The sequence below is a fragment of the Salvelinus namaycush genome, chromosome 5 (genome assembly GCF_016432855.1).
Source record: "Salvelinus namaycush isolate Seneca chromosome 5, SaNama_1.0, whole genome shotgun sequence".
Classification (NCBI taxonomy): domain Eukaryota; kingdom Metazoa; phylum Chordata; class Actinopteri; order Salmoniformes; family Salmonidae; genus Salvelinus; species Salvelinus namaycush.
In genome coordinates, this window is record NC_052311.1 from 61702274 (window position 1) to 61719576 (window position 17303).

General features: G+C 47.1%; 1 protein-coding gene across 3 annotated transcripts in view; it reads right to left on the bottom strand.

The window, feature by feature from the left end:
- Window positions 1-17303, bottom strand: part of LOC120048654 (rho guanine nucleotide exchange factor 1-like) — a 64540-nt gene that overhangs the window by 23531 nt on the left and 23706 nt on the right. For all 3 annotated transcript variants that reach the window (XM_038994761.1, XM_038994762.1, XM_038994759.1), the window contains exons 3-8: window positions 17074-17187; window positions 16502-16600; window positions 13687-13729; window positions 13455-13560; window positions 13052-13192; window positions 7727-7756 (exon numbers count right to left, since the gene is read on the bottom strand). In XM_038994761.1, coding sequence (XP_038850689.1) covers window positions 7727-7756; window positions 13052-13192; window positions 13455-13560; window positions 13687-13729; window positions 16502-16600; window positions 17074-17187 — 533 coding nt within the window. The remainder of the gene's footprint in view (window positions 1-7726; window positions 7757-13051; window positions 13193-13454; window positions 13561-13686; window positions 13730-16501; window positions 16601-17073; window positions 17188-17303) is intronic.

The window sequence follows — 17303 nt, forward strand, 5'->3', positions numbered from 1 at the left end:
TGAAGTTGCGCAAGTAGAGACTGCAGTTCTGCGCAACTGCATAGAGGACTGCGTCTGCGCAACGTAGAGGGAACTGCAGTATGCGCAAGTAGAGGACTGCAGTCTTAGCACAACGTAGAGGACTGCAGGTCTCGGCAAACGTAAGAGGACTGCTAGTCTGCGCACGTGAGGACTGACTGCCAAGTGGCTGCGTCGCGCAACGTAGAGGACGATCTGCCCAAGTTAGACTGTCTGCACAAACGTACAATAACAGTACTGAAGGTCTGCACAACGAGACCAGTCTAACAGAGGGTACTGAAAACGTAGGGACTGCATGTCTGCGCAACGTAGAGGACTGCAGTCTGCGCACGATGAGACTGGATCTGCACGTAAACTGCGCTGCAACGTAGAGGATGAGTTCTGCAAACGTAGAGGACTGCCAGTCTGCGCACGTAGAGGACTGCAGTCTGCCACGTAGAGGTGCAGCTGCGCACCGTAGAGGGACTCGCAGTCTGGCACAACGTAGAGGACTGCAGTCTGCCAACGTTAGGGACTGCGGTGCACACTTGGAGTCTGCGCAACGTAGAGGATGCAGTCTGCAGCAACGTCAGAGGACTCGTGACACGTGCAGGTGAGCGTGCCACAACGTAGAGGACTGCAGGTAGTGCCGAAACGTAGAGGACTGCAGTACTGCAGCACCGTAGGAGGCGCAACTTGAGCTGCGCGCAAAGTAAGAGGGACTTGCAGTCTGCAGCAAGTAGAGGACTGCAGTCTGCAAACGCAAAGCAGTACTGAAGTCTGCGCAACGTACAATAACAGTACTGCAGTCTGCGCAACGTACAATAAACAGTACTGAGGTGACAGTAGAGGCTGCAGTCGAACGAGAGGACTGCAGTTCGGCCAACGTAGAGAACTGCAGTCTGCGCAACGGTAGAGGACTGCAGGTTGCGCAACGTAGAGGACTGCATGTCGGCCACGTAGAGGGATGCAGTCTGGCAAACGTAGAGGACTGCAGTCTGCAACACAAACTACGAAGTGACGCAAATACTGCAGTCTGCACAACGTAGAGGACTGCAGCTGACAACGTAGAGGACTGCTTGACGAGTCTGCACAACGTAGAGGACTGAAGTCGCGCACTAGACATTGTGCAACGAGAGACGCAGTTGTGCGCGAAGAGAGACGTTGAGGGTGCTGCGAGCTATCGCAACGTAGAGGGCTGCAGGTGCTGCGCTACAAGTAAGAGGACTGCAGTACTGCCAATACGTAGGGACTGCAGTTCGGCAATCGAGACTCAGCTCGAAGGTAGAGACTGCAGCGTCTGGACCAACGTAGAGGATGACAGTCTGCACAAGTGTACAATAACAGTACTGCAGTCTGCGCGAAAGTGACAATCATACAGCTGAACGTAGAGGAATATACTGCAACAAGGACTCAGTATCAAGTAGGAGGACTGCAGTTGACACAGTGATGCTGCAGTCACCTTAAGGTAATGCAGTCTGCGAAACCATAGTACAAGTCTGCCAGGTACCACGCACATCTGACAATAGAGGCTGCAGTCTGCAACAACGTAGAGGACAGGCAGTGCCACTGACCAGACTGGAAGTGTCGTAGTAAAGCGAGTTCGAAGTAAAACAGTTCAGCGCAACGTAAGAGTGACTGCAGTATGCTGGACAATAAAGTACATGTAGCGAGGCTACTAACAGTCGAAGTCTGCGCAACGTAGATCAGTGACGAGTCTGCGCCGAAAAAGATACGAACGCAAGACATGCAGTACAGTCTGCACAACGTAGAGACGCAGTCTGCACAACGTAGAGGACTGTTTTACCCAGTTGCGCAACTAGAGGACTGCATCTGCAGAGCTACAATAAAAGTACTGAGTGCTGCACAACGTACAATAACTACTGAAGTCTGCACAACGTAAATACAGACTGCAGTCTGACGAAAATACAGTACGGAGTGCAACGCTAGGGACTGAGGTCGGCCAGCACGTAGAGGACTGCAGTTGGCACACGTAGAGGAATGCAGTCTGCAGCAACGTAGAAAGTAACTGCAGTCTAGCAGCACGTAGAGGACTGCAGTTAGCAAACGTAGAGGACGGCAGTTCTGCGCAAACGTAGAGCAGTGGTGTGCTAACGGTGAGTGCAGTTCTGCGCAACGTAGAGGACTGCAGTCTGCGTCAAGTAGAGGATCTGCAAGTTCTCTTCTGGAACGACAATAACTGTACCGAGTTGACGATCAGGACTGCTGCGCACACGTAAGGACTGCACGTATGCCAAACGTAGAGGATGCAGTCGCGCATCAGTACACGGACTGCAGTATCGGCACAAGTACAGGACTGCAGTTGCACAACGTAGAGGACTGCAGTCTGCGTAAATGAGAGGGACCTGCAGTCTGCACAACGAATACAGTATAGCCGCCGACAAAAACAGTACGCAGTTGCGCAAACGTACAATCAGGTACGGCAGTCTGCACACGAGAGGCAGTCCAGAGAAGACTGCAGTCTGCACAACGTAGAGGACTGCAGTCATGAAACAAGTAGAGGACTGCAGTCTGCTACAAACGTAGAGGCGCAACGCGCATGCAAAACAGTATATGCCACAACGTAGAGGACTGTCAGTGTGCACAACGTAGAGGACTGCAGTCTGCACAACGTAGAGGACTGCAGTCTGCAACAAGAGACGCGTCCAACGGAGGGACTGCAAGTCTGCAACACGTAGAGGACTGCAGGTTGCACAACGTAGAGGACTGCAGTAGCAATAGGAGCATTGACAACGTAGAGGACTGCAGTCTGCACACTAGAACCGTTGAAGTAGGGACTGCAGTCTGCGCAACGTAACAATAACAGTACTGCAGTCTGCCAACGTAGAAAAAGTACTAATTGACCAACGTAGAGACGAGTCTGCACAACGTAGAGGACTGCAGTCTGCAGCAACGTAGAGTGACTGCAGTCTGCCAACGTACAATAACGTGGGACGAGCCTGCACACGAACGTAGAGAGACTGGCAGTCTGCGCAACGTAGAGGAACTGCAGTCTGCAGCAACGTACAACATAACAGTACCCTTAGGCACAAGTCTGCAGTTTCACCAACGTGTACAGAACTAGATACTTGAGTACTGCACAAGCGTACCAGAGACTCGCAGTCTGCAACAACGTATGAGGGACTGCAGTCTGCACAACGTAGAGGACTGCAGTACTGCGCACAACGTACAATATACAGTACTGAAGTCTGCACACACGTACAGGACTGCAGTCTGCACAACTAGAGACTATGGTATGCACGTGAACTGACAGTCTGCGCAAACGTACAATAAAGTACTGAAGTTCTCGCCACAACGTAAAAAGTGACTGCAGTCTGCACAACGTACATAACAGGACTGAAGTCTGCACAACGTAGAGGACTGTCGTCTGCCACACTGACGCAGTCTGCACGTAATAACAGTACTGAAGTACTTGCACAACGTACAATAAACAGTACTGAAGATGAGCAACGTACAATAAGAGCGGAGGAACTACATGACTGAAGTCTGCGCAAAGTACAATAACAGTACTAAGTCTGCACAACGTACAATAACAGTACTGAAGTCTGCGCAACGTACAATAACAGTACTGAAGTCTGCACAACGTACAATAGTACTGCAGTCTGCACAACATAGAGGACTGCAGTCTGCACAACGTACAATAACAGTACTGAAGTCTGCACAACGTACAATAACAGTACTGCAGTCTGCACAACATAGAGGACTGCAGTCTGCACAACGTACAATAACAGTACTGAAGTCTGCGCAACGTACAATAACAGTACTGCAGTCTGCACAACGTACAATAACAGTACTGCAGTCTGCACAACATAGAGGACTGCAGTCTGCACAACGTAGAAGACTGCAGTCTGCACAACGTAGAGGACTGCAGTCTGCACAACGTAGAGGACTGCAGTCTGCACAACGTAGAGGACTGCAGTCTGCACAACGTAGAGGACTGCAGTCTGCACAACGTAGAGGACTGCAGTCTGCACAACGTAGAGGACTGCAGTCTGCACAACGTACAATAACAGTACTGAAGTCTGCACAACGTAGAGGACTGCAGTCTGCACAACGTAGAGGACTGCAGTCTGCACAACGTAGAGGACTGCAGTCTGCACAACGTAGAGGACTGCAGTCTGCGCAACGTAGAAGACTGCAGTCTGCACAACGTAGAGGACTGCAGTCTGCACAACGTAGAGGACTGCAGTCTGCACAACGTAGAGGACTGCAGTCTGCACAACGTAGAGGACTGCAGTCTGCACAACGTAGAGGACTGCAGTCTGCACAACGTAGAGGACTGCAGTCTGCACAACGTAGAGGACTGCAGTCTGCACAACGTAGAGGACTGCAGTCTGCACAACGTAGAGGACTGCAGTCTGCACAACGTAGAGGACTGCAGTCTGCACAACGTAGAGGACTGCAGTCTGCACAACGTAGAGGACTGCAGTCTGCACAACGTAGAGGACTGCAGTCTGCACAACGTAGAGGACTGCAGTCTGCACAACGTAGAGGACTGCAGTCTGCACAACGTAGAGGACTGCAGTCTGCACAACGTAGAGGACTGCAGTCTGCACAACGTAGAGGACTGCAGTCTGCACAACGTAGAGGACTGCAGTCTGCGCAACGTACAATAACAGTACTGCAGTCTGCGCAACGTACAATAACAGTACTGAAGTCTGCACAACGTAGAGGACTGCAGTCTGCACAACGTAGAGGACTGCAGTCTGCGCAACGTAGAGGACTGCAGTCTGCGCAACGTAGAGGACTGCAGTCTGCGCAACGTAGAGGACTGCAGTCTGCGCAACGTAGAGGACTGCAGTCTGCGCAACGTAGAGGACTGCAGTCTGCGCAACGTAGAGGACTGCAGTCTGCACAACGTACAATAACAGTACTGAAGTCTGCACAACGTACAATAACAGTACTGCAGTCTGCACAACGTAGAGGACTGCAGTCTGCACAACGTAGAGGACTGCAGTCTGCACAACGTAGTCTGCACAACGTAGAGGACTGCAGTCTGCGCAACGTAGAGGACTGCAGTCTGCGCAACGTAGAGGACTGCAGTCTGCGCAACGTAGAGGACTGCAGTCTGCGCAACGTAGAGGACTGCAGTCTGCGCAACGTAGAGGACTGCAGTCTGCGCAACGTAGAGGACTGCAGTCTGCGCAACGTAGAGGACTGCAGTCTGCGCAACGTAGAGGACTGCAGTCTGCGCAACGTAGAGGACTGCAGTCTGCACAACGTACAATAACAGTACTGCAGTCTGCGCAACGTACAATAACAGTACTGAAGTCTGCACAACGTAGAGGACTGCAGTCTGCACAACGTAGAGGACTGCAGTCTGCACAACGTAGAGGACTGCAGTCTGCACAACGTAGAGGACTGCAGTCTGCGCAACGTAGAGGACTGCAGTCTGCGCAACGTACAATAACAGTACTGAAGTCTGCACAACGTACAATAACAGTACTGCAGTCTGCACAACATAGAGGACTGCAGTCTGCACAACGTAGAGGACTGCAGTCTGCACAACGTACAATAACAGTACTGAAGTCTGCGTAACGTACAATAACAGTACTGAAGTCTGCGCAACGTACAATAACAGTACTGCAGTCTGCACAACGTAGAGGACTGCAGTCTGCGCAACGTACAATAACAGTACTGAAGTCTGCGCAACGTACAATAACAGTACTGAAGTCTGCGCAACGTACAGTAACAGTACTGAAGTCTGCGCAACGTACAATAACAGTACTGAAGTCTGCACAACGTACAATAACAGTACTGAAGTCTGCACAACGTAGAAGACTGCAGTCTGCACAACGTAGAGGACTGCAGTTTGCACAACATAGAGGACTGCGCAACGTACAATAACAGTACTGAAGTCTGCACAACGTACAATAACAGCACTGAAGTCTGCACAACGTACAATAACAGCACTGAAGTCTGCACAACGTACAATAACAGTACTGAAGTCTGCACAACGTAGAGGACTGCAGTCTGCACAACGTAGAGGACTGCAGTCTGCACAACGTAGAGGACTGCAGTCTGCACAACGTACAATAACAGTACTGCAGTCTGCACAACGTAGAGGACTGCAGTCTGCGCAACGTAGAGGACTGCAGTCTGCGCAACGTAGAGGACTGCAGTCTGCGCAACGTAGAGGACTGCAGTCTGCGCAACGTAGAGGACTGCAGTCTGCGCAACGTAGAGGACTGCAGTCTGCGCAACGTACAATAACAGTACTGAAGTCTGCACAACGTACAGGACTGCAGTCTGCACAACGTACAGGACTGCAGTCTGCACAACGTAGAGGACTGCAGTCTGCACAACGTACAGGACTGCAGTCTGCACAACGTACAGGACTGCAGTCTGCACAACGTAGAGGACTGCAGTCTGCACAACGTAGAGGACTGCAGTCTGCACAACGTAGAGGACTGCAGTCTGCACAACGTAGAGGACTGCAGTCTGCACAACGTAGAGGACTGCAGTCTGCACAACGTAGAGGACTGCAGTCTGCACAACGTAGAGGACTGCAGTCTGCACAACGTAGAGGACTGCAGTCTGCGCAATGTACAATAACAGTACTGAAGTCTGCACAACGTACAGGACTGCAGTCTGCACAACGTAGAGGACTGCAGTCTGCACAACGTAGAGGACTGCAGTCTGCACAACGTAGAGGACTGCAGTCTGCACAACGTAGAGGACTGCAGTCTGCACAACGTAGAGGACTGCAGTCTGCACAACGTAGAGGACTGCAGTCTGCACAACGTAGAGGACTGCAGTCTGCACAACGTAGAGGACTGCAGTCTGCACAACGTAGAGGACTGCAGTCTGCGCAACGTACAATAACAGTACTGCAGTCTGCACAACGTAGAGGACTGCAGTCTGCACAACGTAGAGGACTGCAGTCTGCACAACGTAGAGGACTGCAGTCTGCACAACGTAGAGGACTGCAGTCTGCACAACGTACAATAACAGTACTGAAGTCTGCACAACGTACAGGACTGCAGTCTGCACAACGTAGAGGACTGCAGTCTGCACAACGTACAACAACAGTACTGCAGTCTGCACAACGTACAATAACAGTACTGAAGTCTGCACAACGTACAATAACAGTACTGAAGTCTGCACAACGTACAGGACTGCAGTCTGCACAACGTAGAGGACTGCAGTCTGCACAACGTAGAGGACTGCAGTCTGCACAACGTACAATAACAGTACTGAAGTCTGCACAACGTACAGGACTGCAGTCTGCACAACATAGAGGACTGCAGTCTGCACAACGTACAATAACAGTACTGAAGTCTGCACAACGTACAACAACAGTACTGCAGTCTGCACAACGTACAATAACAGTACTGAAGTCTGCACAACGTAGAGGACTGCAGTCTGCACAACGTACAATAACAGTACTGAAGTCTGCACAACGTACAATAACAGTACTGAAGTCTGCACAACGTACAATAACAGTACTGAAGTCTGCACAACGTACAATAACAGTACTGAAGTCTGCACAACGTACAATAACAGTACTGAAGTCCGCACAATGTACAACTATAGAGCAAAACAAACTAATTGAGGAGGAAGGTAAAATAAATATAAGGCATGTATCTATGGACTTTAAAACATCAATGAATCTAAGCAGGGAGCTGGACAAAGCATGTCTAGCATGCATTCACACATTGACAGAAGTGGTTCAGACACACACAGCACCGTGAAACACAGAACTCACCATTTCTCCTCGTCTGCGACGATGGAGGGACTGAAAGAGAGGAGATGAATAGATATTAAAGAGATGGAGAGAGAAAGATAAGTGCAGACATTGCCAAGTTTGTAGACTTACCGCCGCTGTCGATTGAGTGGCATTTTCCAACGCTCTTTCTCGACCGATTCTTAACTCTGTTTTGGGACGGTGGAATCTGAAGTGACTAAGCTTCTCCTGATCCAACTCAAATCTGACTGCAGTGATATTGTGTTCAGAGCAGAGGCTACTGAACATATTCTGATATTTCCAACAAAAAAAGGGACAAAATAAAACAAGGTCTAAAACAATGAGAGATGCATTAAAAGCTGCACCCAAAACAATGCACAAGAAACTATTGACAATTGTTTTCAAACTAAAACACTGCAAAAATCGAATCTGTACAAATCTATCCAATCTGCTTTTCTGCACAAGGCAAGGTATCAGCTGTCTAACTATCTGCAAAAGATAAGTGTGAAGTCAAGGCACAGCTGCTCTCTGGGAGTTGTCTGCAGGGTGGGCGGAAAAATCTAACAATGCTCCAGGACAGTGGAAATTACTATTTAACTGTGTTATAGTCTGATGCAACAAGCAGGCAAGAATATGGAAATGAGATCCTACTGTTTTTCTTTTCTATTAACATAAAGGGAGGGGTTTCCCCGGGATTCCTCAAGCCAATCAGGATGCCCCATCCCTCCATTCCACTGACTGACCAATAGGAGACAGAGGTGGTGAGGTCACCATGTTGTGGCGGAGAGAGGGGGAGAGACGGGGGAGCGGCTGAACGAGGGCGAGTGTGGGATTGCGAAGGAGAGCAGAGGATTGTGTAAGTGAATCTAAATGGGCAGAATAAATGAATAACTCTTTTGTAGTTAGGAGACAGAGAGAGTTGATTGTGAGTCAGTAAGTTCATGATGTGTTTGACACTGCCTGCTGACAAGCTTTTCATACTTCCTCCACTGACAATACAGTAGTACAGAAAGAGGTCATCTTAAAATGGGAGATTTTAATATTAATTATGAAGACAAGTCTTGTAGGAAAACCCTCAAACGGATCACTAATACCTTTGACCTTACACAGCTAGTTAAAGGGCCAACCAGGGTGACTTGTTGCTCTAAAGCACAGATTGATTTGGTGTTCAGTAATAAACCAGAGAGAGTGACTAAATCATTCAATATGGTTACAGGGCTATCTGATCATAATCTGACACTTATAGCCAGAAAGCTTTCTAAGAGCAGGTTTAACCTGTCTATTGTTAGAAAGCCGGATCAACTAAGAATACCTAAGAGTGAATTAAACTATTTTGAAAACGCAATTAAGGGAATTAACTGGAATGATCTCTTGTCCTATACAGACGTGGAAGCTGATTGTCAGGTTTTTCTATCCACAATCCAGACTACAATAAATGGTTTCCTAAAGAAAATCAAATCCAAACCTGGCCAAAAGAGCACTCTTCCTTGGCTAAATGGAGAAATCTGGAAATTGATGAAAGAACGAGATTATGCTCTAAAAATAGTCCGAAGATCCAAATTAGAGCATGACAGACGTAGGTTTACCATGATGACAGGCCAAGGCAAACTTTTTTATTAACATAATTGGTGAAGCAAAGGGAAATTCTAAATTGATCTGGGAGAATCTAAAAAAGTTAACAGGGAAAGACCATAGCAACACTGCAAAAAGACTAGAAATCATGGTGAATAACAATCTAACACAGGATGCAGTCGAAATAGCAATAGCCTTCAATTCCTACTTTATTGACTCTGTCAGGGTACTGACACAGAACCCCTCCACTGGTTTCTTGGGCTCAGTGCTAGTAAATGACACTCAACCGGTCTTCATCATAAGGGAGGTTTCTGAGTCAAAGGTGAGCAAGGTGATTAGCTCACTAAAAAACTCTAAAGCCAAAGATGTGTTTGGGCTGGACTCTACCTTTCTTAAAATCTACAAAGAGTCACTCATTGACCCCATTACTAAGGTCACCAACACATCTATTGGTCTCGGGGTGTTTCCAAGGGTATGGAAGTCGGCCATAATATCGTCCATCTTTAAATCGGGCGACCCTGCTGACGTGAGTAACTACAGGCCCATTAGTATACTACCTGTGGTGTCAAAGGTTGTTGGAAAGTGTGTAGCAGAACAACTGATTGCCCACCTCAACAACAGCCCCTTCACATTACACTCCATGCAGTTTGGCTTCAGAGCTAAACACTCCACAGAAACGGCCAACTGCTTTCTTCTGGAAAATGTGAAGTCCAAGATGGACAAAGGGGGCGTTGCTGGGGCTGTGTTTCTGGACCTAAGGAAGGCTTTTGATACTGTTAACCATGAGATTCTCATTTCAAAATTGTCCAAGTTCAACTTTTCCCCCGATGCCTTGAGATGGATGAAATCATACCTTGAAGGCAGAACTCAGTGTGTCAGAGTGAGCAATGAGCTGTCGCCCACTCTTAGCTATGATGTGGACGTGCCCCAAGGGTCAATACTGTGCCCTCCTGTTCAGCCTGTACATTAATGATCTGCCTTCTGTCTGTACTGGGTCTGAAGTTCAAATGTATGCAGATGATACAGTGATATATGTGCATGCAAAGAGCAAACAACAAGCTGCACAAGAACTCACTACTGTAATGGTCCAGGTTACAAAGTGGCTCAGTGACTCGTGTTTGCATCTCAATGTGAAAAAAACTGTTTGCATGTTCTTCACAAAGAGGGCAACATATGCTACTGAGCCAGATGTCTATGTGTCAGAGGAGAAGCTCCAGGTGGTATCTGATTTTAAGTACCTTGGCATCAGACTTGATTCCAACCTCTCTTTTAAAAAGCATGTGAAAAAGGCAATTCAGATAACCAAATTCAACCGAGCTAATTTCCGATTTATACGAAATTGTTTGACTACAGAGGTAGCAAAACTGTACTTCAAATCTATGATACTCCCCCACTTAACATACTGCTTGACTAGTTGGGCCCAAGCTTGCTGTACAACATTAAAACCTATTCAGTCTGTCTACAAACAGGCTCTCAAAGTGCTTGATAGGAAGCCCAATAGCCATCATCACTGTTACATCCTCAGAAAGCATGAGCTCCTGAGTTGGGGAAATCTTGTGCAATACACCGACGCATGTCTTGTATTCAAGATCCTAAATGGCCTGGCTCCCCCTCCACTCAATATTTTTGTTAAACAGGAAAAGCACATTTAGTCAATCTGCTTTCTCTGTGAGAGCTTCCCATGTCTGGAGTACACTGCCATCAGACACACATAACTGCACCACATATCACACTTTCACAAAATGCATGAAGACATGGCTAAAGGTCAATCAGATTTGTGAACATAATCCCTAGCGGTGTATTGCCGCTTTCCATGTTGTCTGTTGTCTGTAGCTTGTGAGGTGTGGAAACACTTTGTTGCTTTTATGAATTTTGTCTTGCTGCTTTTTGTTCCATGTTGCTCTGTCTGTATGCTACGTCTTGCTTGTTCTATGTTGCTCTGTCTGTATGCTATGTCTTGCTTGTCCTATGTTGCTCTGTCTGTATGCTATGTCTTGCTTGTCCTATGTTTCTCTGTCTGTATGCTACGTCTTGCTGCTTTTTGTTCCATGTTGCTCTGTCTGTATGCTACGTCTTGCTTGTTCTATGTTGCTCTGTCTGTATGCTATGTCTTGCTTGTCCTATGTTGCTCTGTCTGTATGCTATGTCTTGCTTGTCCTATGTTTCTCTGTCTGTATGCTACGTCTTGCTGCTTTTTGTTCCATGTTGCTCTGTCTGTATGCTATGTCTTGCTTGTCCTATGTTGCTCTGTCTGTATGCTATGTCTTGCTGCTTTTTGTTCCATGTTGCTCTGTCTGTATGCTATGTCTTGCTTGTCCTATGTTGCTCTGTCTGTATGCTATGTCTTGCTTGTCCTATGTTTCTCTGTCTGTATGCTACGTCTTGCTGCTTTTTGTTCCATGTTGCTCTGTCTGTATGCTACGTCTTGCTTGTTCTATGTTGCTCTGTCTGTATGCTATGTCTTGCTTGTCCTATGTTGCTCTGTCTGTATGCTATGTCTTGCTTGTTCTATGTTGCTCTGTCTGTATGCTACGTCTTGCTTGTTCTATGTTGCTCTGTCTGTATGCTACGTCTTGCTTGTTCTATGTTGCTCTGTCTGTATGCTACGTCTTGCTTGTTCTATGTTGCTCTGTCTGTATGCTACGTCTTGCTTGTCCTATGTTGCTCTGTCTGTATGCTACGTCTTGCTTGTCCTATGTTGCTCTGTCTGTATGCTACGTCTTGCTTGTCCTATGTTGCTCTGTCTGTATGCTACGTCTTGCTTGTTCTATGTTGCTCTGTCTGTATGCTACATCTTGCTTGTCCTATGTTGCTCTGTCTGTATGCTACGTCTTGCTTGTCCTATGTTGCTCTGTCTGTATGCTATGTCTTGCTTGTCCTATGTTGCTCTGCGTGTGCTCACTGCTCAATGATTGTCTATATTGTAATTGTTTTTAATAACCTGCCCAGGGACTGCGGTTGAAAATTAGCCGGCTGGCTAAAACCGGCACTTTTACTGAAAGGTTGATTAACGTGCACTGTCCCTGTAAAAATAAAAAAATAAAAAATAAACTAGTATCCAGAGAAAAAGGGACTTATGCAATGGGCATATCCCCTTTCCCTTTGTTGGTCTCTCTCTTATAGTCACTCTTTCATCCTCTCTCTTCACACTGCAGGTTAAAGAGCTTGTCTCCTGCTCTCCTCCTCACTTGTTCCAGTGTTAATTCATTGTGTCTGGCCACTGGGTCTGAGGTAGATGAACGGACTACACTGCACTGCCCCTACTCTCCCTCCCTCCCCCTCTTCATCCTCCCCCTCCCTCCGGTTGGCCACATGCCAGGGGAGAGCCTTCCTGCCAACGTGGCACTGCTGAGTCTATCCTTCTCCCTCTGCTTCCTCTCCTCCTTCTCCCTTTCACCCTCTCTGTTCCAATCACTGTTGCCCCTCTTTCTTTTCTCCCCAAATCACTCTCTCTCCTCCATGTCTTTAATCATCCATCTATCCCCCTAGTGGTCCCTGTGTGTTGAACTGGTTGTGTCAATGTGTGTATTTCTGCACCATATTCTAGAAATGTCCGCTGCGGGACTGGAACTGTGATGTCTAGAGGCCCGTGATGTCATGATGATACTACACAGCATTTAATTGAATTCAAATGAAACTTGCCCCCAAACGAAGCCATGGGAAGTTTAACTTAGCTAATTAGACTGTACCTTTATCTATAAAGTTACATAAAATCTACACGTTATGTAGTACTGCATTATGACAGTCAATAATCCCCCCCAGCCGTCTACTCACTGGATCTCAGACATTTTGTCCAGCAGGGTCTCTGCCACGGCCTTCTCCTTCATCTCCATGGGGATACGATCGGTGGGGTAGTGAGACTCCACCTCCAGCAGCTCTGCCGCGTTAGGGGTCATACCCATCATCCTCTTCTGCCTGAGAGGGAGGCACAACAGGAAGTATCCCTTTAAGTATTTACATCTCACACTGTATAACTGTCATCAGTCTGACATTATCGCTGAGGGCTAGTTGGTACACACGTATGTATGGGGATCAACAAGAGAGTTTGTGTTTAGGGCAGAAACTATTTTAACCCAATGTTATCACTGATGAGTCAATAGGTGCTGTTTCACTTGTTCCATAGATATGGCTGATTTTGACGAGGTCACTGCTGGTTCTATGGATGTGGGTGTGTCACCTAAAGTCTTCCAGCTGTCGCAGCACCTCTGGGGCCTGAGCCAACTGGACATCCTGGACAAACTTCCTCTGCTGCTCCTCACTGAGCAGGTCTGGTCTGGTACGGTCTGAGACAGAGAGATTACATAAACACCATGCTTTATCCAGATAATGCTGAGTAGACCAGTGGTGGATTAGCAGTGTGATGGCTACATTATCTACAATGATAAGAGAACGATCGTAGGAGGGCTTACCCAACTCAAACGATACATTGTGAGGTATTTGCACTCTGAGAATCTGTGTGGGTTGAAGAGGAGGAGAGAACATTTTAAATTTGACATAATGATAATATGCATCACACTGACTTCTACAACAACATTTGTATGTTCTCATCTGTTCCCCTGGTGATGTAGAGGTTAATCCAGGACCTGCAGTGCCTAGCTCCACTCCTACTCCCCAGATGCTCTCATTTGTTGACTTCTGTAACCATAAAAGCCTTGGTTTCATGCATGTTAACATTAGAAGCCTACTCCCTAAGTTTGCTTTACTCACTGCTTTAGCACATTCTGCCAACCCGGATGTCTTAGCCGTGTCTGAATCCTGGCTTAGGAAAACCACCAAAAACCCTGAAATTTCCATCCCTAACTATAACATTGTCCGCCAAGATATAACTGCTGAAGGGGGCGGTGTTGCAATCTACTGCAGAGATAGCCTGCAAAGTTCTGTCTTACTATCCAGGTCTGTACCAAAACAATTCGAGCTTCTACTTCTAAAAATTCACCTTTCCAGAAACAAGTCTCTCACCTTTGTCGCTTGCTATAGACCACCCTCTGCCCTCAACTGTGCCCTGGACTCCATATGTGAAATGATTGCCCCCCATCTATCTTCTGAGCTCGTGCTGTTAGGTGACCTAAACTGGGACATGCTTAACACCCCGGCAATCCGTCTTTGAAAGCCAAGTTAACAAACAGATTACCGACCATTTCGAATCTCACCGTACCTTCGCCGCTATGCAATCTGGTTTCAGAGCAGGTCATGGGTGCACCTCAGCCACACTCAAGGTCCTAAATGATATCATAGCCGCTATCGATAATAGACATTACTGTCCAGCTGTATTCATCGACCTGGCTAAGGCTTTCGACTGTCAATCACAACATTCTTATTGGTTGACTCAACAGCCTTGGTTTCTCAAATGATTGCCTCGGTAGGTTCACCAACTACTTCTCCGATAGAGTTCAGTATGTCAAATCGGAGGGCCTGTTGTCCAGACCTCTGGCAGTCTCTATGGGTGTGCCACAGGGTTCAATTCTGGGCTGACTCTCTTCTCTCTATACATCAATGTCGCTCTCGCTGCTGGTGATTCTTTGATTCACCTCTACGCAGACGACACCATTCTGTATACCTCTAGCCCTTCGTTGGACACTGTGTTAACTAACCTCTGGATGAGCTTCAATGCCATACAACTCTCCTTCTGTGGCCTCCAACTGTTCTTAAATGCAAGTAAAACTAAATGCATGCTCTTCAACCGGTCGCTGCCCACACCTGCCCACCCGTCCATCATCACTACTCAGGATGGTTCTGACTTAGAATATGTGGACAACTACAAATACCTAGGTATCTGGTTAGACTGTAAACTCTCCTTCCAGACTCACATTAAACATCTCCAATCCAAAATAAAATCTAGAATCGGCTTCCTATTTCGCAACAAAGCATCCTTCACTCATGCTTTCAAACATACCCTCGTAAAACTGACCATCCTACCGATCCTCGACTTCGGCGATGTCATTTACAAAATAGGCTCCAACACTCTATTCAACAAATTGTATGCAGTCTATCACAGTGCCATCCGTTTTTTCACGAAAGCCACATATACTACCCACCACTGCGACCTGTATGATCTCGTTGGCTAGCCCTCGCTTCATACTCGTCGCCAAACCCACTGGCTCCAGGTCATCTACAAGTCTCTGCTAGGTAAAGCCCCACCTTATCTCAGCTCACTGGTCACCATAGCAGCACCCACCCGTAGCACGCGCTCCAGCAGGTATATCTCTCTAGTCACCCCCAAAAACTGCCAATGACTGGAACGAACTGCAAAAATCTCTGAAGCTGGAGACTCTTACCTCCCTCACTAGCTTTAAGCACCAGCTGTCAGAGCAGCTCACAGATCACTGCACCTGTACATAGCTCATCTGTAAATAGCCCATCCAATCTTCCTCATCCCCATATTGTATTTATCTTGCTCCTTTGCACCCCAATATCTCAACTTGCACATTCATCTTCTGCACATCCTATCATTCCAGTGTTTAACTGCTATATTGTAATTACTTTGCCACCATAGTCTATTTATTGCCTTACCTCTCTTATCCTACCTCATTTGCCCATGCTGTATATAGATTTTTCTACTGTATTATTGATTGTATGTTTGTTTACTCCATGTGTAAGTCTGTGTTGTTGTATGTGTCGAACTGCTTTGCTTTATTTTGGCCAGGTCGCAGTTGCAAATGAGAACTTGTTCTCAACTAGCCTACCTGGTTAAATAAAGGTGAAATAAATAAAATAAGTAAAGTATAGAAATCTCAAACAATGCAGTACACCACAGTCACCACCAGATGTCACTTGAATACCAATAAAACAAAATGCAGGCAAGAGGAAAATTTGAAAACAAAAGTACAATTTCTACTCCATGAGTCTCTCTCTACCTCTGAATGTTCCAATGAACTTTCACTAAACGTATCCTTTTAGAATAGAGAGGGAGTGTAAAATAGAAATAGAGCAATAGAAAAAGCAATTCTTCCCAAAGGTCATTCCCACGACCTGAACAGGAAGTAGTTTGTCAGCGTGAGAAAGTGTGACACACTGAGTAGAGGGAGACACACACACACACACACACACACACACACACACACACACACACACACACACGGCGAGAGGAAGAGGGGTACAGAGGGTACAGCTGGACAAACGGCCAGTACCAAGAAACCAGAGGAAGTACGGTACAGAACAGTGACGTGCCATTCTGGCTCTGGGCTCTACAGTGGCTTCTTAGCTCCCTGTATTTCTTGCACTTACAGCGCTCTTGTCCAGGAAGCTGTTGTAGAACTCCACAAACTGCTTCTTGGTCTCTTTGGTACTGAGGTTCTTGAAGAGGTCAGCATGGAGGTAACACAACTGGGAGGGAGAGAGAACAAGAAAGATAAAAATTAGGAAGGGAGCTAAAAGATGTAAGTACCACACACACAAACCATTTTCTATAACACTATTAGGTCATTTGCGCGGCCGTATGCAGACTTTCTAAAGCACATTGTGACAATGTGGAGGACAGATAGTCTGGTGTCTATTAAAATACAGGTGCATCGCTAGCTTCAGGGACAGGCAGGGGGAGGTAGGGGGTTTGGGAGAGGGGTGAGGAGAGGGAGGCTGTCTGGGCTGTGGAGGGGTAACAGTACCTGGGTGGATCACGGTGTCTGCATGCAGAATAAAAGGGAGAGACAGGCATGCTTAATATCACTGGAGATGCACAGAAACAGAGGTACACATGGAGCAGACAGACACTCATCACACACTAACATGGACATAAACACCCACACCAGACAATACATCACCATACACACACACACACACACACACACTGTAGTTCTCACCAGGGAGGAGCAGTCGAACTGCAGGATGACGTGCTGAAGGAAGACCAGCAGGTGGGTTGGCCGGCTCTTCACTAGCTCTATACTGGTGAAGTGACTGCTGTGGTCATCCACCGTCTGGGATGGACAGAGAGAGGGGGGGGGGGATTAGAAACAGTAGACATATTGAGGGAGAGGTGAGGAATAGAGGAGGGAAGAAGGAGACAGTACAGAGTGAAGGACAGATTAGATAG